This window comes from Xyrauchen texanus, chromosome 9 (assembly GCF_025860055.1).
Source record: "Xyrauchen texanus isolate HMW12.3.18 chromosome 9, RBS_HiC_50CHRs, whole genome shotgun sequence".
Classification (NCBI taxonomy): domain Eukaryota; kingdom Metazoa; phylum Chordata; class Actinopteri; order Cypriniformes; family Catostomidae; genus Xyrauchen; species Xyrauchen texanus.
Genome location: NC_068284.1, coordinates 22,162,339 through 22,189,542, shown reverse-complemented (window position 1 = coordinate 22,189,542; position 27,204 = coordinate 22,162,339). Strand labels below are relative to the sequence as shown.

The 27,204-nt window shown below is 35.7% G+C and overlaps 1 protein-coding gene across 1 annotated transcript; it reads left to right on the top strand.

Annotated features, from left to right (window-relative positions):
- Positions 1-3,365: 3,365 nt before the first annotated feature.
- Positions 3,366-15,213, top strand: LOC127649800 (vasoactive intestinal polypeptide receptor-like). Its single transcript, XM_052135045.1, has 3 exons — positions 3,366-3,791; positions 11,122-11,209; positions 14,924-15,213. The coding sequence occupies exons 1-3, from the start codon at positions 3,735-3,737 to the stop codon at positions 15,073-15,075; spliced, it is 297 nt and encodes a 98-aa protein (XP_051991005.1). The 5' UTR covers positions 3,366-3,734; the 3' UTR covers positions 15,076-15,213.
- The last annotated feature ends 11,991 nt before the right edge of the window (positions 15,214-27,204 follow it).

Genomic DNA, 27,204 nt, shown 5'->3' with positions numbered 1-27,204 from the left:
CAACATTTTGTCACTTAGGTATTCTGCAATTGTTACCAGATGTTTTGATTAAATGGATCTTGTGTCTAGATTAAAGATAGAGTGGATCAGCAAACATATAATTGCATTAGGCTACTGCACATTTTGCCATGAGAAAAATGACTAAAAAATATCAACTCTCTTCTTACATGCAACAACACTTTACTAAATAAAAATATATTAAATAGTTTTGCATGAAATGTTTCAAGCTTCTATACAAAAAATCACTTCCTAGTCTGTGAAAGTATAGCAGGGAAATAACAAACTATCGCCACATGTTAACAATTAGAGGCTTTTTAATCCATACTAAGAAATTATCTGTTTTCATGTTCAGCATCAGCAGCAATGTCAAGAAAATAAAAGTAAGTATTTAGATACAGTGACAGTGCTGAAATAATCCAGACCACATTGCATCATTGTATTTTCCATTCATTTAAAAAGCATCCACACCCATAAAAACCATCAAGCATGATTCTGCTTAAATCAATACAATCAATTTGAACAATTCTCAAATGTATTCAACACTTAGGCACTTCACTTGGTTATGCACTTAACAAGAAACATCTGCATTATCTTGCATCTATTTGCCTGCAAATGTCTAGTAAACAGTGAAGACACCAACCAATCCAATTATTTAATGTGCTAGATTTGCAAAAGTTGGATGCACATACTCTTTTCAGAAAATTTGTGATTTCTCTCAAAGTAAACAGGTGCACCTTTCCTCCATTGAACAGGCCACAACTTGTGCAGATTCTTATTCTAACAGCAAGTTTGATGCTTGATATGTTTTTGTTTAATAAATCCTGAGACAAACAAATCTTTGCCTTTCTATTTTTTCAATAAACATTTCCAGGGATGATTTATCATTCACAGTAAGCCCTCATGCAAAACTGGACCAACAACATAGGCAAATAGAATCTTCAGAATTTCCTGTATAATAATACTTTAGCAGTATACCAGTGATGCACAGCTGGCTTGTTTTGTGTTTGTTTTTGTCTCAAGGACAAAAAAGCCATAGACCGCTTCTGTTCTCTCCTAGATAAGGAGGTTTAATGTGCAAACCGATTCCTAACTTGATTCCATGCTGACTTTCTGGAGGGTAAATTGAGTCAACAGCTCTTCGTTTCTGTCTGTGTCCTTATTACATTATACTGAATTGATCTGACCAAACACCTATGAATCATTACCCCCTTTCAAAATCACACACCTCTATGATTTAATTAGTGGTCACTCCTGCACTTCTACCTTTTGGCTGTTTCTAAAGGAGACACATCCTTAAGATTAATAAAATATATGGTAAAAGTATGCATTTAAAAAAGGACTATTGATCTGTTTCTCACCCACACCTATCATATCAGTTCTGAAGACAAGGATTTAACCACTGTAGTCATATGGATAGTTTTTATGCTGCATTATATATTTTTTGGACCTTCAAAGTTCTGTTCACATTCACTTGCATTGCATTGCATGGACCTACAGAGCTGAGATATTCTTCTAAAAACTTTGTTCGTGTTCAGCAGAAGAAAGAAAGTCATACACATCTGACAGTAAATAATGAGAAAATTTTCATTCTTGGGTGAACTATCCCATTAAGCATAGCTGACAGACTGCCATGAGATAAAACAATAATCGTGTTGTCTTAAAGGCTACAAAGGGAGCAGAGATGAGATTTTTAGAGTTGACTGATGAAAAGACCTTTGGTGACAAAATCACCTTTTAGTGGATCATTTTATGATAAATTTGAGATATCTTAATGTGCATATACTTATTACACCATAACAAAAGTGATCTTAAAAAAAACCAAACATCTCAAATCAACTTTTTACATCCACAAAACTGCCCCATGGTGTCGTTTTTACCACAGTATGTGATATAGACACATAGTGAGTAATGCTCAAAGTTTAAACTCATTGTCACTCAAGGATCTACTTCTGTTATGCAAGTGTATGATTTATGACATTTCTTATTGATTGTGTGGGCTTGCTGTAATCCAGGCAGGCCTTGAGAGGGCGTTGCAGGGCTCCTCAGTTTTGAACAGGATGTGGGCTGAAGGAGTATAGTGGAGAAGATAGTGATAGATGAAAGATGAGATAAGAAGTGTTATAGTCCTTCTTCATCACAGAACGGCGGCAAAACCAAAAGACAAAAGTTTCACCTCATTCTTTCCACGTCTGAAGCCTTAGCACTATCCTTACAAAGACTGAAGGAGTACTGAAAATATATAAGAAAAGATTTTGAAGGATCCTTTCATAAATGTCCTTGATTTTAAAGGACAGATTCTTAATGCAAAAGCATTTGGTATGCTTATGACACATTGTCAATTAGGGAAAGTGACAACACATAAGAATTCACAAATAGCCAGTCTTTAAAATTATTGCGGGGACTTCAATTAAGTTAGGTCTAAATTAGGTTAGGAAAATAAGCAGATACCAAATACCTTTGGGGTAGTCTAAATAGCACTTTTGTACATTCAAGCTCTTCTTTTCCATGGTTAATGGCATTCCACAGACCAGTGAGCTTAGTGACTCATCCAGGCTATTCAACAAAATACCAGAATACCATTTCACAAAACTAAATAGCTTCAAATATTTTTTGGAGCATTTACATGTTTCCATTGATCATGGTATAAATATTGGGGTTACCTCTCCCCCATCCCCCCGGAACCAGAGTCTTGACATATCAGATTAGATAAAACAATAATAATGGGACATTCAGAGAGGAGGGCATTTTAAAAAATGACATCTAGAATGTCAGACCAATTCCAGAAAGGGCATATAATGCTCAAGCACTGGGTCCACAAGAGCAGAGTGTGGGAAAATGTTTCCTGGGCCACTGTCAACGATCAGTTATGGTGTTGACAACTGGGAACTTGGGATGGCAAGGGCTTCAATGTTTGTATTGGTGTGTCAGTTTACATTATTATCTTGCATCTTACATTATTATCTTGCATATATCATATTACATGGCCATTTAATGACATACACATGGGTTCTGGCCATCTTCGAGCAAATCTTCTGTCAACAGTCAGTAGAAGCTGTGCTACAGATAGAGTGGAAAGAAAATTAGAAATGAATATAATTCAAGAGAGTAGAAAGCAGAAGAATCTGTGCTACAGAGAGAAGATGCTGTTCTATGATATTTTAAATGAATAAAGAGAAAGAGCTGTGTTAGTGGGCTACAATAGAACAGAGAGCAAACGCTGTGCCATAGATGATAGTTGAAGGGAACAAGAGCAAAGGCTGTGTTATGCTGACAGGTTAAGACAGAGAATGAGTCATTAAACCATGTCTTTTTTCTCTCTCAGGGTTGTGCCTCCACAATAGACTCCACACACCTACTTTGCAAGTGAGAGTAGAAGACGTTGGGCGACAGCCTGGCAAGGACACTCCACCTCGTTTGTGTCATGTGCATACGTGATTCATGCAAACGCTCAAATGTGAATGTCCAAATCGTAGTAGCAATCAAGAGGCGTTCATGAATGAAGTGTATTTTGAATTGCGGAGAAATATGGACAGCTCGCGCGGCGTTGTGCAGCTTGTGAGGCCACACGCATCGGAGCGCCCACGCGCCCAGTTAGTTGGCTGACGCTTCGGATTCTCAGTCAGTTACTTTTCGGTCGTCAACTTGTCCCTGTAAATCTGTACTTTTGGGAAGCGCTTTGAGACCAAGAAAAAGGAGAAACAGAAACAACTGCTGAATTTGCTGATAAGACGTTCATGATGGATATGCCTAAACGAATGATAGTTCTATGTCTAACCTGTTCGCTCGGACCTGTAAGTACAAACATTTCTTGTTTTTATTATCACGTTTCCCCACGTAGACTACTCACTGACGTGAATGAAAAGCACTAAAGTGTCATCTAGTCCTCAAGCAAGCAGGACGTAAAAACGTCGAATGCTTTTCCATTTTTCATTGATAATATCCAAATCTGTGGCAATTGAATAAATTATGCTGACAAAAATAAGAAATTAAATTGGTCTTAGTGAACTGACTTTAACATTTCTAATCTGACGTCGTTTGCACTTTAGTGAGCAACGTAGTGTGTCTCCATAATAGTTAAGCAGATGATCGGGGAAGTCACAAGAAAATGCAGCATACACTTTTATAAGCCCGTCAATCATTTTTTTTATTGACGTTCAATAAAAACTATTTTATGCAGTAAAAACACAGTCCTTTGAAACTTTTTTTAAATTATCTGTCAGAGATTAATTACAAAATTGCTAATGTATGTTTCTCATTCTGTAATTGGGGTGTATTTCATGTCAACATAAAAGTACAAAAACAAAGTGCTTTATTAATAAAACAACGATTGTTTTAAGTTAATATATTTATTTAATGTAACATCTACTAGTTGCAAAGCTTAGTCCTAAGCATTAAACACCTTTTTGATATGATAAGGCAAAGGATGTTTCCCTGTTGAGTTTGTCAACTATGTTATGGACAATCTGCATGCCTTTACAGACACTGATGAAATGCTACACTTCAAGTAACACACATAATTAAGAGTTATTTGGTCTGTTCTGCCATATGTGCAGTAATTCTTTTAAAATCATTTTAAGAATTGTATGTTTTTGCAGGTATTCATGTGATATTTTTAGCATGGCCACTGGTGACTGTAAAACAAAATTAATCATAAATCTTCCTTAAATCAATTTTTTTGCATAACTCAAACCTTTTCGGATGTAAAACATACCTTGAAGGATATCAGGAGAAGCAGTGTAACATAGTTATCGTTAAGTGTAACATAGTTGACAGTGAAAGATAAATAGTTGAAAAAGCGATAGCCTTCTTTTTTCACAAAATACCATGACACCATTTACATAAGAATATCTCTGTTTTAACTTGCAAAGGAACAATACATAGTTAAGTAAATCAACTAAATGTCTCTTAATCCCTAATCATCATGCTTCACACGCAAGCAAGAACACACACTCACACACTCAGTGTCCTCTGACACATACAGGCTTAAATTATGAAGAAAAAAAGGATCTATAGACAATAATTCATTACCATCAGTGGACACAGCTGGGTCATGTCTACTATGTTACCCAAGAATTGGCCCTAGAGGGTAACATGGTTGACAATCCCCCCATTTGGACTCATAATTTAATAATAATAATCATTTAATAAAATATTACTATTATTATTCATAAATGTCACCTATTGGATTTATTTGTTTATTTTATAGAAACGTGGAGATAACTTGTTTTCAACTTTATATTCAACTTAAAGAAATAATTTAAGAAATAGATAATTTACAAATATTTAATGCTTCTATCATGTTTATTTGTAGACTGTAGGGGAGATAGGGCTAGCAGGGTTATAATGAAGTGCTGTCACAGACCAACACTGACTGATCAATGATGACGATTAAATAAATGTTAATTACTGTAATAAAGATACACTCTGTGATAAAGTATGCCTCATGGCTATCATTATTTAAGAAAAGAGTCCTGATGTTTGGCATATTGGCTTTGTGGTTGGTTGGCACATGGAGAGTTATATAAATATAACTAATCTTTCCAAGCATATCTGAACATTTAACTGTAATAAATACAGACACACACAACCATACACACAACCATACACACATATCACACACACATACACTTACTGAGCATTTTATTAGGAACACTATTGTCCTAATAATGTGCCCGACGTGGTCTTTTGTTGTTGTAGCCCATCCACCTCTATAAATAAACCTGCTAGTTTTTTATGTGAAAAAAGCATTAAAGAAGATTGTAAAAATGGTTAGAATTAGTCAAATATAATACAATATTTATGTTAATCATATAGTAATAATATCAGACAAATGTGGTTTCAGTGATTTTAGTCTGGTTTAAAATAAATATTTTAATATTTTCTGCTTGTTGATTCTTTCTTAAAACGTTAGCCTTTAAACACTTAAGTCACGAATTAACAATATTTATTGAATGAAAATTCTCTCATCATTTACTCACCCTCATGCCACCCTAGAAGTGTATAACTTTATTTTTTTCTACAGAACACAAACTAAGGTTTTTATAAGAATATCTCAGCTCTGTAGGTCCATACAATGTAAGTGAATGGTGACTTGAAGTTTGAAGATCCAAAAAGGACATAAAGGCAGCATAAATGTAATCCAAAAGACTCCAGTGGTTTAATCAATGTCTTCTGAAGCAATATGATGAGGCGTGGGTGAGAAACAGATTAAAATTTAAGTCTTTTTCCACTATAAATCTGCAGTCTCCTCAGCGATCATGATTTCAAGCTCAATTACACTTTCTAGTGCTATCTAGAGCTCTGCGCATGCATCACGAATAGGAAGTATAATTGAGCTTGAAATCATGACAGTGCCTAGAGACTGCAATGGCAGTATTTATAGTAAAAATTTTGACACATTTTGGTCTGTTTTCACCCAATATTGATTAGAGTGCTTCAGAACACATGGAATAAATGGCTAGAGTCTTATTGATTACTTTTATGCTGCATTTATTAGATTTGGTTGTTTCAAAATTTTGGTTGCCATTCACTTGGATTGTATGGAAAGTCCTGCACATCTGGGATGGCTTAAGTGTGAGTAAATTATGAGAGAAATTTCATTTTTGGGGGAACTATTCCTTTAAGCTTTCATTTGCCTCCAGTTGGGTTATCTTAATGTTTGTTCCAGCAGAGATATTCAACAAAGAGTCAAACCTGTGCCAACCATCCCTGGTCTCCCCTACACATACAGGAAAAAAAATTACATTCAGTATAATTAATTATAACTATTCTTAGCATGTGTTTGTATGAGAAATGTCACTGCTGCCAATGGATTTTGGCAAGATCACTCTCTTTTCGAGTCTCTTCTTGAGGGCCTGTGGCCTCTCTAGTCACTCAATGTGGCTATGAAGATTTTGTTGATGCCGATACTAGACCTGTGGAGTGAAGAGATCTTTTGTGAGCTCTTTGAGGAGCAGCTGTCATGTATTGGCACGAGTGTTCTGGGCAATAAAGTATCTGTAAGCATTAGGGTTGCCACAACAAGGAAGTTGTAAAATGCCCATTCCTTTGTTCTCCCTGTAGATATGGAATAAATATGCGGATATAGGAGCTTTACCTACAATGAACTTTTCTATCACATTTGCATTGCCATTTAAGGCCTATAGGTTTTCAGTAATGCTCTAACTTCCATATACTGTAGTCTACTCTTAACTTCCATGTAGTCAACCCTCCAGCATTTTTATTGTCAGGGTATATGCTAGTAGATAATAGATTTCCATCAATATGTAGGGTGGCTTACTGACTAAATCCTAGGACAAAGAGATCTGAACCTAAAATGTACTCATCTGGGGCCGGATTCACGAAAACGTTCATAATAATAATAATTAAAAAAAAGAAAGTTCTTAGGATAAATCATAAGAATGTGGAATTCGTGAATAGTTCTCAAAATATTTTCTAAATAATATCTTGATATTTTTTTCTTAAGAATAAAACGACAGGCTTTGACATTGTCTGATTATACTAGAATGCTCATGAAGTTTATTTACTTGCTGGTAACCATTTTACAACCTTTAATTTGACATGGAGTAAACTAAATGCCTTCAGGAGACAAGAGGTTCTCCTTGAGGAAATTACTGCAAGGAAATAAGTTCTCCTTGGGAATCTTGATAATTACATTGCCTCAAAAACTATGAGACGGGCATGGGAAAGGGTGGCGGAGGCTGTTTCCTCTGTGGCCAACTCCATTAGGGATGTGGATGGTGTGAAAAAGAAATGGTTGCACTTAAAAGGGTTATGTAGTGCATTTATTTTCCATGAGGTTCACTTATAATGGTATTAAAGGTTTTTACACAAAAAACAATCATAACATAGTATTAAATGACCTTTTCCCACCCTGACTCTTGCCTTCTGTTTGAAAACTCGGTTTTATGTGCTGTCCCCTTTAAGACTGCAATATCTATGCCCACTGTGTTATGATTGACTAACAACTTTGAAGTGCAACTATGAAGTGCAATGCAGGTAATCATTAATAGTTACATTATATGTCCCAATTGTATTTGAAACACACAATCAAACTACTAAAGTTCTGACTGAAAAAACTAATGAAAACTGAACAAAGTCATCATACTGTTACTCCCGAATACTTATATTATTAGGCAGATATGTTGAAACAATAATGCTATTTAAATCTGAGAACAATGAAAACTGTCCAGACTAACACAAGATACGAATGTGAAGGGCTGTATCCAGCTGTAAGGGACGGTTGAACCTAGTGATTTCCTCTGTAATGTGGCCACTTAAATATGCATAATTTGTAATGAGAAATACGGGATGTTCACCGGTTGATCGGTGGAAGTGTTCGCCTATGGAGTTTTGTGTTCCTTGCCACAGTCGCCTACAGCTTGCTCACTGGGGTTATTAATACAATTATCATTTAATTATTTTTAAACACTATTAAAAATCATATTTTATCGAAATTACACAATGATGATTAATCGACTTTATAGACATTACAGTTTTATCGTCTGTTAATGCTGATATTCTGTAAAGCTGCTTTGAAACGATGTGTGTTGTGAAAGGCGCTATACAAATAAAATTGACTTGACTTGACTTGACTTGATCACTTTTGATCGCCCTTGATACTTAAATACGGGATAATGAGTGACCCGTTGCTTTAATTTCAGCCATAATATGTGACTTTCTGGCTAATACAAGACAGATGAGATGACAACTGCTAGCTTGTATTACAACTTCCTTTCATGATAAAATAATTCAATGTTTCATCAGTATTTTGTGAGCAATTATGTATTTCATGGTAAGTAGCTGTGTAATAAGCACTATCTGCTCCCCTTTGGAGTCCTGATAATGGTTTATATTGCAATAAAAATGGCTGACTATAAAATTCCTTACATATCAAACAAACACAGACAGAAACACTAGTATTAAATGTGTCACTAAGTGGCATTACTGTCGTGTCTAGTATAGATGGCACTGCTCCATCTTTCAATATAAGTTTCTTTGTGAAGTCTGAATCATAATAGTTCTCAAATGAAACCTTAGACCATTGTGCCGAACAAAACGTAATCTCACAATGACGAGTTCAGGAAGCCACTCATTTCTAATGTTGGGATCTTCAGAAGGCTATGCAGAGATGCAGTTTTTCCATAACCAGGAACACAGCAACATCTGGGGATCTTACTTATTTTTTGTTGGTTAAATGCAAAGTACAGTAATAATCAGTTCACTGCAACGATTACATATGTTGTGGAGGCTAGGATATTGAAATGACACTGCACTGTGACATCACAAAGTAGCCAAATTCAAAAAGAGTCGTTTTTGCAGAATAGAAACAATAAATGTTCTTTTTGGACCAGAGAGGAAGTTTTGAGTTTTGAAACTTACAGAATGTTTTTCTATTACAATTTCAAAATATCAAATAAAATGTGATTTCTCATGACATGACCCATTTAAACATCTTAACTTTTGGAATTTAAGACAACTGTGAGGTTATCCTAACCTTAACGTGTTATTTATTATGATTTTTAAGATTTTTTTACGAATACAACATTTTCTTAAACTGGAAATTAAGAAGAAAATGGTGGTAACAGTTGTGCATTATATAGGTGAGACTTGGGCTAGTTGTCAAACTTTTTACAATTTTATTTTACACTTTTTTATTTCTCGCTGTAGGTTTATTTTTTGAAAGTACATTTCTGTATAGGCACATACCTTAAGTCTTAAGGCAACAGTGCCCGTCCCCTCTTTCAGCCGCCCTGGATTTTGAAGTGTTTTTATAATTAATTTCTCAGGCTTTTCATAAAAGTCTTCATAAAAGTGCTCGAAGCTATAATTGAACCAACCAGCACAGAGGTGAATAATAAAACTTTGAAGCAAAAAAGTATTTCAAAATATGTAAAAAAGACAAAGGTACTAGACGGTAATTTTGAACTACAATCCATGAAGCACTATGGATGACTTTATCAAATTAAAAACAATTGAAATATATAAAACTATTTATTTAAAAATATTACTAAATGTAGAATATAAATGTTTAAAATATATTTAAAAACACTCAGATTTCAGCTAGTTTGAAAGCAACATCTAAAACTGGCTAGAGAAACACAAATTTGTGTAACTGGATATTTGACTCAAAACCATTACTAGCTGTGGTCTCCCCAAATACTCCACTTATTATGCTAACAAATCTTTTCCAATATTATATTAATGGTATAATGTTATTGTAACAGTATCGTAACAATCCTCTGTAATTTTTCTGTTCATCCGTGTGGCATCACTGTCCTTGATCATAGCACTTTCCTCACTGCTCAAAGCAATGAATCAAGTCTCAGTACACTACAGCTTAGCTCAACAAGCTGGCTTCCAAATTTGATATTTGAGTGACAACATTTGCTATGGACACATATATGAAATATTGTAAAACCTATGCTTTTCTGCTATTCTTTTATGTACAACAGCATTGATCAAGCTAAAATACACAGATTGAATAGCACTTACAAGATTGTTCAGGATTGGTCCAGTTACACATAAGCTTACTGAACCCTCAGGTACCAGTGTAAGCTTTGACCCAGATAAACATACTTTAGGTAACCATATGAGCTGGTTTGAGAGTAAGCAGCTCTGTAGTAACATTTTGATTGATGTCACCTCTCACCGGCCTCATCTGTCAGAGTACCTGCTATAAACCTCTGACTTTTGGTGGTCTATATAGAGGAATCTTAGAGAGCATATTCTCATACTGTGAAGTTTACACTTTAAGGAACATTGGATACAGCTGCAGAGATGCCCAACATTTAGTTCTTTAGGGATCAAAAGAGGTGAAAGAAAACATGATAAAGATCTAAACTGAAGCACAGAGCAAGTACTTGTGCTACTCTTGTGTTGAAATGAAGGAACAACATAAATAGTCTGAACCTTCACAAAATCTCCATGACACTCAGGAAAGGGAGAGGCAGTGTCACGTGTAGCCAGTTCACTTTGTTCTTTTCAAACAGTATTTATTATGTCAAGCCTTTAATGTGATCAAAGGGCAATTGCTATTCAAGAATTTTATGTAGTGTTCTTTCTAACTTTCAAAATTTAGCTCATGTCAGAATCTTATAATTGCCTTATTGATTTTAACAGATGCTGTCTGTCCAGATGTGTGAGGTCAGGTGGGAGCTGGAGGCAGAGAAAATGGAGTGTTTGTCTAAGCTGGAAAACATCACATCAGGTATATATGTTGCATATAAGTAACTGTATGAAAATTGTATGCATGTAAAGGCACTACTTTTACTGTGATTTCTTTATACTGATAAGCCCGAGTGATTCTGTAATGCTTGGATATACGGATAATGCTTTTTCTCCAATTTAGAATGCCCAATTCCCACTACTTACTAGGTCCTCATGGTGGTGCGTACTCACCTTAGTTCGGGTGGAGGACAAGTCTCAGTTGCCTCCGCTTCTGATACAGTCAATCCGAGCATCTTATCACATGGCTCGTTGTGCATGACACATCAGAGACTCACAGCATGTGGAGGCACATACTACTCTCCGAGTTCCACGCACAACTTACCACACGCCCCATTGAGAGTGAGAACCCCTAATCATGACCACGAGGAGGTTACCCTATGTGACTCTACCCTCCCTAGCAACCGGGCCAATTTGGTTTCTTAGGAGACCTGGCTAGAGTCACTCAGCACACCATGGATTTTAACTTGTGACTCCAGAGGTGGTTGTCAGCATCAATACTTGCTGAGCTACCCAGGCCCCAAAGAACTATGCTGTTTAATAATATATGCAATATTTGATGATCAGCGTTAGTTTTTTTTTCTTTTTTTCTTTACTCAGACTGCAGTAGTCAGCTCAAATGCCTCTTATTATTCTTGTGGATACTGTGGATTGGACAAATTTGTTGAATTGTTGATTTGTGTTTGTTGGTGTGAGTTATCATGTTCTATTCCTCAGGGAATAGGATGCAAAGGCATGCTTGTTAATTAGGGAGAGTTGTATGCCATTAGTCCACAGGAAATGTCACTCTGGGCAGTGCTTGGGAGAACATGTTATTTTTTTTTACAGTCATTATCTGTATGATTTTTACAGGGGTTGTTTCAGTGCTATGGTCTCGTGAACTTCAGCACATTTTTTTTTTTCTTCACATTATCTTCTACCATGATTAGATCTGCTTATGCAAAAGATGATAACTGGAGATGGTCTGAATGCACATATATTATACTGTTGACATTATCCTTTTTGTACAGCCTCCTCCAACTAATTAAAATATTAAGTAATCTGGTTGAAATATAGATTAAATTCAGTTGCTTTTATTAGTAGGCCTATTGTTTCACTTTTCAATTTTAAAGTCTGGTTCTGCTTCAATAAAAAAAAGAAAGAAAATCCATTAAAGGGAGATCACCACAGATCTCAAGTTTCCTCCTGACTGTTCACTTCTGACAAAGCAGACAAAAACTAGAGCTGAGTGGACAGAGCCATGATAATACATATTTAATTGCAAATTTGAAAAATGTATACAATGTGTGCACCTTAATTACTCGAATCAAAGACAAGTATTTGCATGCATGCATGCATGCATGCCTGTGTGTGTGTGTGTGTATGTGTGAAATCAGCTGGAATGAGTAAATGATTATTAACTGAGTTTGCTTACAATACTAAGATCTGCAATGCCTGACCACTGGGCATGCACCTCATCAAACCGAAGCACAGTCTATTCCCTCGCTCTTTTGAAACTAATCTTATATTGATTTTGTTCTTAATGAACAAAGCAAGTACAAAGCCTGGCTGTGTGATGCTGAAGTCTAATTACCTATGGTATAGTGAGTGAAGTTTCTGCATTGTCATCTGTGTGTCCTGTGATTTAAATTCCCACTGGATACCTCCCTTGAGTATATGTTAGATCAATATGCAAATTGATTTCTCAGACAGAGATGAACTGTGATAAAGAAGTATCCCTTGTGGTTCTTTGTTTGATAGGATTTTCTTTATAATGATCATGCTAGTACCACATACTCAGGGTTGAGGTATAGTACAGAATACATGTAATTATGTATTTAAAATACAAAACTTAAGTAACTGTATTCCACTACAGTTGGTATTTAGTATACAGTTACATTCAAAAGTATTTTGATTACTGAATAGATTACTTTGCATTTTATTGTCATTAGTTTCATTTAATATTTAGTCCTTTCAGATGAAAAACATTTATACATATAAATTATGTGATACAAAGTGCATTTGAACAGCAGTGAAACACTTTCTTATGATGTGTTACATTCATACGAGCAGACAGAGAAATAAGTTGGAGCAGAAGAAATAGAAATAAACCTTGTGTAAATTGTCAGCTTTATGCTAATCTGAAATACTATTTCTAGCCATTTTACATGCACATATTACCAGACACGATCATATTTTTTTTTATCAAGAAAATTCACGTTAGATTAAAATGTCTTTTTTCTAGTAAAACCTTTGATATTAGGGCAAAAATCATATTCTTGAAAATAATTTTGTATTGTTTTCCTGTGTTAAATATAAAAAAATCTTTAAAATAAGATCAGTTTGATTTATCTGGTTTTAGAAACAACACTGCATAAGATATTTAGGTTTTTCAGAGAATGTATTTTTAACATGTTTATATTGTCTTACTGCACTGCCAGAGTTTTTATAGACAAAACAAGTGTAAAAATCTACCAATAATCTAACGGAATACATTACAAATACAATTTTACAGCATGTAATCTGTAATCTGTAGTGAAATACATTTCAAAGTAACCCTCCCAATACTGCACATACTTGTTATACAAACAATGACATTAGGGAGTTTTTTTGTACCGTCTAATCTGTTGTCAATTTTCCTAACATCATTGTTTTCCAAAGTATTTAGTAAAGGTTTTTGGTGGCACAAAAATCAGTTCTAGTGTGGATGAGTGGTGTAAACGTAACAAAATCAATGCATCGGACACGTCTTGCAGACAACAGGGCGTGTTCTAAAATTGGAAGCAATTGTTTTCTATGAATGTATGCACTCCACCGCTTGTAGCCTGTCGGTGGCGCCCAACTACGACTCTGGAGGCTGCTAAAATTTCTGCCGCACCACGGAGCGCAACTTGCATAGATTTACATTAAATTCGACCTAAATCATTACCAGCTACAGGTATGTCTTTTTGTGGTTTGACAGCTTGAATGAAGCCCATTCAATGCCACAAATATAGAAATTGCCTAATTAACGTTGCCATTTCTAAATGTACAGTTTGTGCAGTTACACCAGTTTCATACACTAACCTGCAAACTCATCAGCATTACTTTGTTAATTTTTAAGGGAAAAACATGGTAACTTTTGTATGTACTGTCTGACATCTGAACCAAATCGACGAGCCCTGTGTTTGATACATATGCCGTGTCCTACCCGCAACGCGGCACTTCTCGTTCGGTGTGAGACCACCTTAAGTTTACCAACTTAAAATTTCAAAACTGGGGTAGCTCTGCAAGTATTGACGTTGACTACCACACCTGGAGTCGCGAGTTCAAATCCAGGGCATGCCGAGTGACTCCAGCCATGTTTTGATAGGGAAGGTATAGTCACATGGGGTAACCTCCTCGTGGTCACAATTAGGGGTTCTGCAACTGAGACTTGTCCTTTGCTACCCGGATTGAGGTGAGTAACCGCACCACCACATGGACCTACTAAGTAGTGGGAATTGAGCATTAGGGGAGAAATAAATAAACAACGGATTATTCAAAACTCTGAGGGGAATTTATGGAAGTTCCCTTTAAGGTCTTCGCATGAGACCTTAACAGAAGCAAAACAATTAGACAGTAATAGTCTTTAGGCCAATAAACATGACAATGTATAAAATGCTTTATCTCATCACCAAAGACATGATTAGGTGGCAATATCTGTCAATCTTCTAACCAGTTTTTCTTTTCTTATTAGGTTGCACAGGTGAATGGGATCTAGCATGCTGGCCATCAGCCAAGATTGGAGAGGTGGTCACCATCCCCTGTCCAAATTACTTTAGCCATGTTAGTGATCAGAGAGGTACGATAATATTGTTTCCAATACATGTTAAAATGCAATATGTCTGAAACAAACCTTACAGTCTGGCTTCTTGTTTTTTCCTGATCAGATAGAATGGAATTACAGTGTTGTATAAAGTGTATAAAGTATTTGTTATACTTGAGTAAAAGTAAAGATACCTTCATGGAAATTGACTCAAGTTAAAGTTAAAGTTGCTCATAGGAAAACGACTTAAAGGTGGGGTATGTGATTTTCTTTTTTGACCATTTTTTCAAAATAACTTGAAATCCTATTCCTAACCCACTTACTGGCTGTAAATTAGAAGCACTGAAATGAAAATTAAGCAATTTAATCATCTGTGGAACGGGCAGGACTCGAAAAACTCCAGCCAATCATTTTCAAGACCATCTAGAATCACTGGACAGAAAATGTGTCAATCAAACGGTCGTACCATGCACCCCTCCCCCCACCACCCCTTGCTCTGAAAAATTGTCTGACAGGTGAATGCACTGTTTGACTAGTGAGTCTAGAACACTGCTAGAACACTGCGCATCTGAGTTTTCGCTCGTGCATGATTGCGCGTCCATGTTTTTCGAATGGGTGGAGTCAGGGCCAGCGTCGGAGGAGAGAAGGTAGGACCTTAGAGTTGTGTATTTTCAAAATCTGCCGGCCGTTTTGCAAATCACATACCCCACCTTTAAGTAAAAGTGTTAAGTAACTGATATTAAATTTACTTAAGTATCAAAAGTACAAGTAAATTGTATTAATTACGGAACAGTTCATTAAACACATGTCTTTTACTCACCCATATGCCATCCCAGATGTGCATAATTTTCTTTCATCTGCAGAACACATACAACGATTTTTAGAAGAATATTTCAGCTTTATAGGTCAATTCAGTGTAAGTGAATGGTGGCCAGACATTTCAAGCCACAAAAAGCACCTAAAGGTAGCATAATGTTATCCATACAACTACAGTGGTAAAATCCATATCCTCTGAAGCAATTCAGTTGGTCAAAAAACCAAATTATAATTCATTTTCACTGGATATCTTGCCATTGCAATCTCTAGGCACGATCATGATTTCAAGCTTGATTTCATGTTCTAGTACTTGATGCATGATAGCCCTAGATAGTGCTATAGGAAGCATAATCAAGCTTGAAATCCTGATCACCTAAGGAGACTGCTAATGTAAAGATGTAAAAAGGAGTTATATTTTGGTCTATTCTCACCCAAAACCAATGGGATCCATTCAGAAGCCATTGTTGAAGCAACTGGAGTCTTATGAATTATGCTTATGCTGAATTTATGTACTTTTTGGAACTTAAAAGGTCGCCATTCACTTATATTGAATTGACCTACATAACAGCAATATTCTTCTGCAGAAAAATCATACACATCTTGGATCGAATGAGGATGAGAAAATTATGAAAATATTTTCCTTTTTAAATGAACTATCCTTTTAATGGCAATGAGTGTTTTTTGGGATGATTGTAAACGAACACCACAGTCCGTAAAAATTGGAACATGAAGTAGTGAGTTAGTGACCTGAACAGAGACTTGTGTGGGTGGGCTCTTTTCATTTGGGCCAATAAGCAATCACCCAGAACACCCTGGCAACTGCATAGCAATGTGCTGAAACAGTTAAAACAACTTAACAACACCATAGTAACAACCTGGCAACCACATACTGTAGCAATGCACCAAGCACACAGCAGAGATCACCTTGACAACTGCATAACATACCTTAGTACCAATCCAGTAAACTCTAGTTACCACATACTGTAGCATAAAGGTGCTACAAGCAAATATAACCCTTTAGCAACCACCAGAAAACTAGTGAGACCATCACATCTTCATAAAATATTAAAATAAATATTGTTGGCATTTTCATGTGCGCTGGTATTTATTCAAACACTTCATACCTTGTTTGAAAGTAAAATGTAAACGCATGTGATTGACATTTATATGAAAAGGTCTCCTGGAAAGTCGGGAAACTGATCGCACATAACTTCATTATTTAACAACTTTCATAATGTTTAAGCCTAAAATGTTCAAATTAATTAGTACAAATAACATGTTTTAATTAAATTCATATGAGCAGTGGCTTGTCTTCCCCAGAGTAGACGAAGGAATACATAATCTGGCATGCACTTCGCTTGTGATTTTGATTCAGATACGTGATTCGCAAAACTAATCATTCAGACCGCTTTTTGAATATTTTTGTTTAGTTCAAAGCAATCCAATTTAAATGATTCAACTTAAATTATTCTTTCAACAAATCACACATCACTATAGCTGATCTGCATGCATGTTTGCATGCATTTTTTTGTGGTATTCAGTTGCAAAAGTAATGAGTGTCTGGAGAGATTTATCGGAGAATCCATTTTCTCTTCAAAAATTTCATATTCTCAAGTAAAGTACAAATATAACAAATTTTTACTTACAGTTGAAGTCAGAAGTTTACATACAGTTAGGTTGATGTCAATAAAACTAATTATTTAACCACTCAGATTTCATATTAGCAAACTATAGTTTTGGCAGGTCGTTTAGGACATCTACTTTGTGCATTTTTCCAACAATTGTTTACAGACTGATTGTTTCGCCTTTAATTGACTATATCACAATTCCAGTGGGTCAGAAATGTACATACATTAAGTTAACTGTGCCTTTAAGCAACTTGGAAAATAACAGAAAACAATGTCAATTCTTTCGACAATTAGCCAGTTAGCTTCAGATAGGTGGTGTACTGATTTGTAGGCGTACATGTGGATTTATTTTAAGGCATACCTTCGAACTCAGTGCCTCTTTGCTTGACATTATGGGAAAACCAAAAGAAATCAGCCAAGACCTCATAAAACAAATTGTGGACTGTCACAAGTCTGGTTCATCCTTGGGAGCAATTTCTAAACACCTGAAGGTGCGACGTTCATCTGTACAAACAATAGTATGGAAGTATAAACACCATTCTGTCTCCTAGAGATGAGTGTAGTTTGGTGCGAAAAGTGCAAATCAATCCCAGAACAACAGCAAAGGACCTTGTGAAGATGCTGAAGGAAACAGGTAGTCAAGTATCTATATCCACAGTCAAACAAGTCCTATATCGACATAAACCAAAAGGCTGCTTGGGAAGGAAGAAGCCACTGCTCCAAAACCGCCATAAAAAAGCCAGACTACAGTTTGCAAGTGCACATGGGGACAAAAACCTTATTTTTTGGATAAATATACTCTGGTCTAATGAAACAAAAATTCAATTCTTTGGCCATTATGACCATCGTTATGTTTGGAGGAAAAAGGGTGATGCTTGCAAGCTGAAGAACACCATCCCAACCGTGAAGCATGGGGGTGGCAGCATCATGTTGTTGGCACACTTCACAAAATAGATGGCATCATGAGGAATGAAAATTGTATGGATATACTGAAGCAAAATCTCAAGACATCAGCCAGGAAGTTAAAGCTTGGTCGCAAATGGGTCTTCAAAATGGACAATCACCCCAAGCATACTTCCAAAGTTGTGGCAAAAAGGCTTAAGGACAACAAAGTCAAGGTATTGGAGTGGCCATAACAAAGCCTTTACCTCAATCTGATAGAAAATTTGTGGGCAGAACTGAAAAAGCGTGTGCGTGCAAGGAGGCCATGTAATGTGGCCAAAATTCCAGCAACTTATTGTGAGAAGCTTGTGGAAGGCTACCCAAAACATTTGACCCAAGTTAAACAATTTAAAGGCAATGCTACCAAATACTAACAAAGTGTATCTAAACTTCTGAACCACTGGGAATGTAATGAAAGAAATAAAAGCTGAAATAAATTATTCTCTCTACTATTATTCTGACATTTTACATTCTTAAAATAGTGATCCTAACTGACCCAAGACAGGGAATGTTTTATATGATTAAATGTCATGAATTGTGAAAAACTGAGTTCAAATGTATTTGGCTAATGTTTATGTAAACTTCTGACATCAACTATAAGTGCATTAACAAAGTATTTGTACTTTGTTACTATATACCTCTGGAATTATCCCAGTGACAAGTCCTCTGACAACTTCTGTGGAGACTTGTTCTTAGATAAAACAAACATGTACATGCACAGACCACCTGTATTTTCATGTAGATATGCAATGTTATTTCAGTAATGGGAGACATGACATAATTAGTGTCATAACCAATGTACTTAAAAGAGTTACTACTGTATTGTGTACAAATTAGGTCAAAGCCTTTTTCTGATTTGTCTTTGATAAATTGTCAAATAGTCAAATTGTCTTTGCTATTTGAACCCGTTTCTTTGAAATTGCACAGACAAAGACTATAATTGTAAAACTTTCTTTAGATAGACCCTGGTGGGCAAATTACTTGCTGGGAATTGACATCTGGGTGGTGCAATTAATTTAAATAAAGAAAGCACTGGATAACATTTAATTGTGTTTAGTAAGCCTTCCGTAGTTGTTTAATGCTATTCAGGATTAGTTATGTATTTAGTAATTGCATATGATAACAAGGTTTTTGTTATAGATACCAAGTAGTAGACATGAAATTGTCAATTTACGTTCAGTCATTAAAACAAATATATTTTATACATGCAAGGTGTTATGCAATACTTTGTGAAGTGAAAACAAATTAGTGATTGTTTTCTCTTTCTGGTTGCAATCTGTTCATATAGTTAAAAGGCAATATGTCACATTCTAAACCCCTGTTACTGATTTATATTGTTGATTCAGGCATATATACAATGTTCCTGCATAAGTGAATGTATTCAATGTATTACTTGCCTTGCATATTTGGCTGACTGGCTAGTAAATGTAATGTTTTGTGTACAGTGCTGGGCAGATTACATATGATTGTGTACATTGTAATTAGGTACTGATTCCAATTTTTATTACCAACAAAAAGAAGCTAAAAAAAAGAGCTTATGAAATTTTTAAAAAGTGCATTATACATTATTACATGAATTAAATAAACATAAAATCTAACAAAGTTTATAATTCAAAACACTGAGACATAAAGTTCATTTTAAGTGCATAAAACAATAGCAGCATTACGAACATTAATGACCATAAAATCAACATAAAATTTATGAAAATGTATTACCATAACATCAACAGCAATGACGTTGCCTAGGTCAAAGCTTTCATCTAAAAACACTGAAACACTTTTAACCCTTACTACTTGCTGATAGTCCAAGAGATGCAAGATATTATCTTTTGAACAGCAATAATATTTTAAAAGAGACTAAAAGTTTCACCGAGTCACAAAAGGAACAATTGTGTCAAGTTTTATGTCAAGATTCATGCAGTGGAATTTGTATATTGCAGCACATTTTGTATTTGGACCTGAAATCAACAGCAATGGCATTGCTATGTCAAAGCTAACAGCTCAAAACTCCGACACACTTTTAACTCTTACTACTAAGTAATGTAATTCCTTTGCTGAGGTGCATATCTTAGCCAACTGTTGTAACGTGATAGGAGCACATACTCAAAATGTTAATCTGTGAGACTATTGTGCTTCTGGGTAAGAATATGATGATATTGATATGATAATGATCAATAAATTATTAACAATTTACTGCCATTGCCTTGTTAATATGTAATCATGTATTCTATAAAAAAGTAACTGTAGTCTGATTAGGAGTATTTTAAAATGTAATTAAATCCAATTTCATGTACTTGATTTTTGTAATCTGATTATATAAAATGGATTACATGTTATCTGTTACTACCCAGCTCTGTTCTGCATAGTATTACTAGCTCACAGTGGAGTGAATTTAGCTGTTGACGTCTCTGTTCTACTTGAGTGTTTGATGCACCTGTCAGTCTTGCAGTCTTTTGATGGAACCATGACTGGCAGCTTTTTCATAAACATTTACAACATGTCAGTAATAAATTATACGAAACTTGATTGTGTAGCCATCTGGAGAATTTAAAAACTGGCTTTTTGTCATAAAGTTAATGGATCACAGCCTTGATGTCTTCTACTCTGCAATAATTTTGACATGAAATACGCTTGACTGTTCTTTTCTCCCCGAAGTACACAGAGGAGTAAAAGAGTGTCCTGTAATTTTGACCTTTGAAACCATTACAGTTGCAATGTAATGAAAGAAATGTCATTTGGAGCTGAGGCAGTTAAGTTTGCCTTCAAGGAAAATTCTGGGTTCAATACAAGTTAAACTTAATCAACAGCATTTGTGGCATAATGTTGATTTCCACAAAAATGTATTTCGACTTATCACTCCTTTTCTTAAAAAAGAAAAAAGTTAAAGTGAGGCTCTTACAATGGAAGTGAATGGGGCCAATTTTTTTTAGGGTTTAAAGGCAGAAATGTGAAGCTTATCATTTTATAAAAGCGCTTACATTCCTCTGTTTAAACTCATGTATTATTTGAGCTGTAAAGTTGTTTAAATCGTAATTTGTATGGTCATTACATTGTCATAGTAAAATTGGATATATCTTTACACAGAAAATTTTAGTAAGTGATTTTATCACAATAAAATCATGTTAACATGCACATTGTTTTCTCTTGTGGCTATACTTTTGAAAGAGAGTATTTAAATATTTTTGGATGCCCCATCATTTCCATTGTATGTACCTCACTTTAACCCAGATTTTCCTTTTTCTTTAAGATAAGGAGGTACAAGTCAAAGTTCATTTTTGTGGTAACCAATATTATGCCACAAATGACTGAATCCAGAATATTCCTTTAAGAGCAACAATTAATGTATTTCTTAAGGCTGTGTTGCACAATAATAATAAAGTTGAAAGGGGAAATAATAGTGCAACTATATGTTGCTCAATATGGATTTTCAGAGTGATTCTAATTTAAAAATAGCCACAACATCCATGTAATTCTCATGTAAAGGTACATTTTTATTTGATGACACATTATTGTGTAAAATACAGCACTTAGGTTAGAACCCTTGTAAAGACTTGTTTTATGTAGTTAATGTTGCCATGGCACCTTGTTTTTGATCTATAAAGAGTGCCTACATTTTTTATATTTTCATCGGACGACCATATGGAATATAATTGTTTTTTATTGTGAACTATTTCTTTTCATGTTCATTTATGTGCAGATACTTTTTAGTCATTACATTCTCTGAAAGAATTTAAGCTTTGATTTACGACCCTGATTTTCTCCCTATGAACTATGTTTAGATACATCTAATGTCTTCCAGGTCATTTCTCCGTCTTGATGAAAAGGGTATGCCTTTCCTGTAAAACTCTGAGCTCTTGAGAGAGTGCTCTTTGGAGGAAATCCAAAACATGCATTGAGGGATTTAGATGGTACAGGGTGAAATGCAGTGGATTTATCTCTCTAATGTGGTTGTGGAGTTCATGCATCAGATAGCCTTTGGTAAGTAGTGATACAGCCCAGATTTGAGTTTGGAGGTAGGCTGATTGACTTTCATGTGCAATTCTGAAGCTCCAGTAGGAACAAACAGAACTAACTGGGAATGTTGAGTTGCATTTTAGTGGAAAAGGAGACATATATTATATTACTAACATGGTGATGGAACACTTTACGAACCAGAGTGAAGAACAAAGGATATTCATCCAGTGGACATGAAAATCCTCAACACTTTCCCCAGAAATAGTCAGTGTTTATTGTCTAGTAAGACTGTTTAAAACACATTCCGTACTGAATTTATGATATAAGATAGACTTTGTTACATTATACTGCCTTTTGCTATGAAGTTTTGTCTTGGAAGCCCAGCCAGATGTATGTGTGGAAATATCACAGTTAATGGTTTTGACATATTAGTGTTGATGCTCTATACACAGTATATAATCAAGATTGAAGATCCTAAATCCCATTCCAGCTGTTCCTATATTGTCCACCAGGTGTAAAATTCCTTCCCTGATGCTTAATCTCTACAGTTTAAGTATCAGATTACAGATACAAAAGAATCTACTTGTGCTAGTGTTGTGCTAAAATCAAGAGGCAATTCATTTTAAAGGAGCATGGAAAAGGAAAACATGTGTTACGAAACTTGGCGGCACACAGATCCAGGGACATGTCATAGATTTATGGAAGGTGGAGCTTCTAGTATCCTAACACATCTGAACTTTTCACCCAGGAGCTTTAGAGCAAACATACAGTAATTTATCATCTCAACTGTCCAGAGTAATTTATTGGGTGATAATTCAGATGGAGTAATATAAAAAAACTTGAATACAATGTAAAATAAATAAATAAATCTACTGAAATGGAAAAATCTTAAATTGTAAACTTAAGTTTTTAAAGTAAAATCAAAACAGTGCCAAAGTTCCAACCTTTTGGGACTTTTTTATCAGCTATTTTTGACCACTTTGTATATAACTATTGTATATATGTAAGTAATTTGTTTTTGTTAGAAAATTACATTTGTTGTTTCCTAACGTCATAGTTTTCCAAATGGTGCATCCTAAATCACCCACTTCCGCACTATTTTGTGGCATTTTTTTTTTGTGTGTGTTACTAGTGCAGTATGTATGTAACTTGTGTGTAACTAGAGTAGTATGTTAACACTGAAATTGCGGAGTGTGGAATGTTTGGAACTTCATGCACTCCGTGCTCATGACTTGTTTTAAGTAGCTTAAAGTGGCTACAATGCTGGCCCGCCAGAACAATTGTAATTAATGGTAAATGCGGCAACTAGTGAAACTTCTGTGAAGACAACATCTTACAAATGTGAGTTGAATGCTTTACCATCCCTCTACGCTGTGTAAAAATAGTATATTATTTGAGATATATATGTTGGGCTGAGATTGGCTAACATACTAAAGCTAGCGACAAACACATCGCTGCAAATATTCCGTATAGTAAAAAAAACAAAAAAAAACTTTGGGATGATACTACACTATACTAAATGGCTGAGTGCATAGTGTAAAGTGTAATTGCACAATCTACAGTGCACCATTTGGGACACAGCTAAAGTATAGTTATGGAAAGCATTTCCGAAATGCCCCATTGTGACAGCTTTAGACTCTGTAAATAACAAATAAAATGTGTCCATGGTCCGTGGACAATTACGCTTTCGACTTGTCCATCATTTTGCGTATTCTCATAGTGTTGTAGTTGCAGCGAATTATTGAGGCTTACTGACATATTTAAGCCGTTTTTTCCATAAAATGTGTCAGTTGAGAGCGCTATTTTGCTGCTGTTGTTTTAAACAACCATTTCTGCTCCTGTCGGTCTCAATAAAGCTCATCATTTGTTACCTTTGGAGTGCAGGGTTTTGGAAAGAGGGGGTGTGGCTAATTCAACAATCAGTCTTGTGGAAGTAGAAGGGATGAAATCACTTACAGCACCTTTAAGCAAGAATTAGAAATGATTGTTACAAGTTAAATGGAAGGAAACAAAGATGCTTTTATAACATACTGATAATATGTTTTACAATGTGCTACATTCAAAAAGATTGTCACTAATAATCTCAAGATCAAACCTCATATAAAAGTAAATGTTTTGATAGAATCCAAAGTTTTGCATGCTTGGTGTTTTGTGTAAGTGAGTTTTTTTTGCAGCTGTTGTCCTAATACGACAAGCATCTTGAATTTGAAATACACAAAGGACACGCTCACACACCCACCTTCACTGCAGAAATCTGCTGTAATAACACCTTGTTCAAAAGGCTTAATCAGAGGCCCACTGTGATTCATGTTTATACAAGCCATGCCACTATCAACACTTGTCCAGCGACCAAACCTTTAGCACAACCAGAAGCCCCATCCTCTCCCTTTAGTCCCTTCTCACAGGGGCAAGCTTATACCTGAGGCATACTTTGAAGCCCTGCATGTACCTCTGCAGCATGCTTAGAGAGAGAGAAGTCCTCTTCATAGGCATGCTCTGAAACAACATAACAGCAGGTTGAATAGCCCCCATGTTCAATGCACATCTTCATACATGGCACTGAAAATCCCCATTCCCTTGTTTTTCGGGATGATGAAAGCATTCTTCAGACAATCCCTCATTCAAAACAAATCCCAACTCTAGCAGCGGTAGCTTATCTGCCTCACTCTTGTCCCCCTGCTTGAGATTACACAGACAATGTCTTGTGCATTAGTAATGCACATATATTTTGATGAGGAGATTGTTGTCAGCTTTCCATCACACAATAGCAGTGGAAATATTGCTGGAACTTGTCAACATATATGATTCAAAATTTGAGTCATTTAATTATTTTGCAGTTTGTGGATGCTGTTATGAGTTGAGTGTGAGCAGTTTGTCTTCTTTTGTTTTCATAGTATTTTACTATAATCTGTGTATTTGGATAAAAAAGATCAGATTTGTTGTTTTGCAGGATCTGCACGCTGAATGTCCTCAATTCTCACTTTATCTAAATGTAAGTTTTCACCCCCTACAGCAGGGGTGCCCAATACGTCGATCGCTATCTACCAGTAGTCGATCGCAAAGGCAATGCTGGAAGATCGCACAAAATGTAAATGTACTTTCGTTAAATTTTAATAAAAATAAATATAATGTCTTTCCTTCTTTTAGTTTCTGTTTGACTTGCACTTGACGAATAAATATTGACCAGGTGAGGTTTTGTTTATTCAGTTGCCATGACAACTAGGTTTGCGAATAATGCGCCTTCCAAGGATTTAGCGCGAAATTGTCTGATTCCGTTCAGTTTTGCCTAATCTGGACAGTAGCATCGCAATTTCGCGCTCTGTTCTCAGAAGACCTTGGAAGGCACATATGCGCAAACCTAGTTGTCATGGCAACTGAATAAACAAAACTTCGCCTGGTCAATATTTACTCGTCATCAGAATAAGGTAAATGCCCTGGCTATTGTAATCTATTGTGCTGTAGGTGTTTTGGGTTTACTTTTAACTGAATGATATCAACATTGAACATTATTATATATTTTTTTTTATTATTAATTAGAAGATGAATTCCATGTAGGGATACATGCAGAAGTCCCAACAAGCATTTTCTTATTTTAAGGCAAGATCTTATTGAGTTGGTCATTTAAAAGTAGATCATCACACAAATTAGTGTGGGCACCCCTGCTCTACAGATAAGGCAAAACATCATCAGTTACACATACTACTGGTATGCACGGTGAACATGAGGTTTTTCCAAATGTTTCCATGTGAGGGAAATCATCATGGCCACAACTGGCAAGCAGCCAATTGCGAATCGAACGTTCCAAAATTCTGCCTACATTTTGCAGTGAACTTTTTCTCTTGCTACCCACAGAGCAATTTAACAGAATGTGGAGTGGAGCTGGTTTTTAACTTGAGAAATAACGAAAGCTTCACTGCTCATGTTAACATGTGTTTAATGCTAGTGGTAAACAGGTGGCTTGAAGCACTGCGGTCAAGCCAGCCGCCACTTCGAAATGAGCGGTCAAACTAGCCGCACCTATATTTCGCGGTGAGCGTATACACTGGTTATTAAGGTATGACCGTCAGAACTAAAACAAGTTAATTCCTGCTAAGGCAATTTCACATGCATTCATTTATTCTGTCTGTCTGTCTGTCTGTCAGAAAGAAAGGAAGACAGAACGAAAGAAAGAAAGATTTTAGCACACCTCACAACCTGTAACTGCATGATATATTGAAGTCCAAAATAAGAACCCCCCCAAAACTCATATATTACCTTTTTTGTCCATACATTCAGAAAATCATAAAAATAAAAGTCCTAGCTTCCACAGACCAATTTCACCTCAGATGGGGAGGACACCTTCTCAAGGTGTGAACTACAATGTTTCAGGACATTCTGATGTTGAATTCCAAAATAAGAGCCCCCCAAACTCGAATATTAGATGTTTTGTTTACACATTCAGAAAATCATAAAAATAAAAGTCCTAGTTTCCACAGACCAATTTCACCTCAGGTGGGGAGGACACCTTCTCAAGGTGTGAACTACAATGTTTCAGGACATTCTGATGTTGAATTCCAAAATAAGAGCCCCCCAAACTCGAATATTAGATGTTTTGTTTACCTCAGGTGGGAAGGACACCTTCTCAAGGTGTGAAGTACAATGTTTCAGGACATTCTGATGTTGAATTCCAAAATAAGAGCCCCCCCAAAACTCATATATTACCTTTTTTGTCCATACATTCAGAAAATCATAAAAATAAAAGTCCTAGTTTCCACAGACCAATTTCACCTCAGGTGGGGAGGACACCTTCTCAAGGTCAGTTTCTATTTAAAATAATTATGACAACTGATTGAACCAAAGACTGGCCTAAGTAAAACATTTATCTTTTATTAT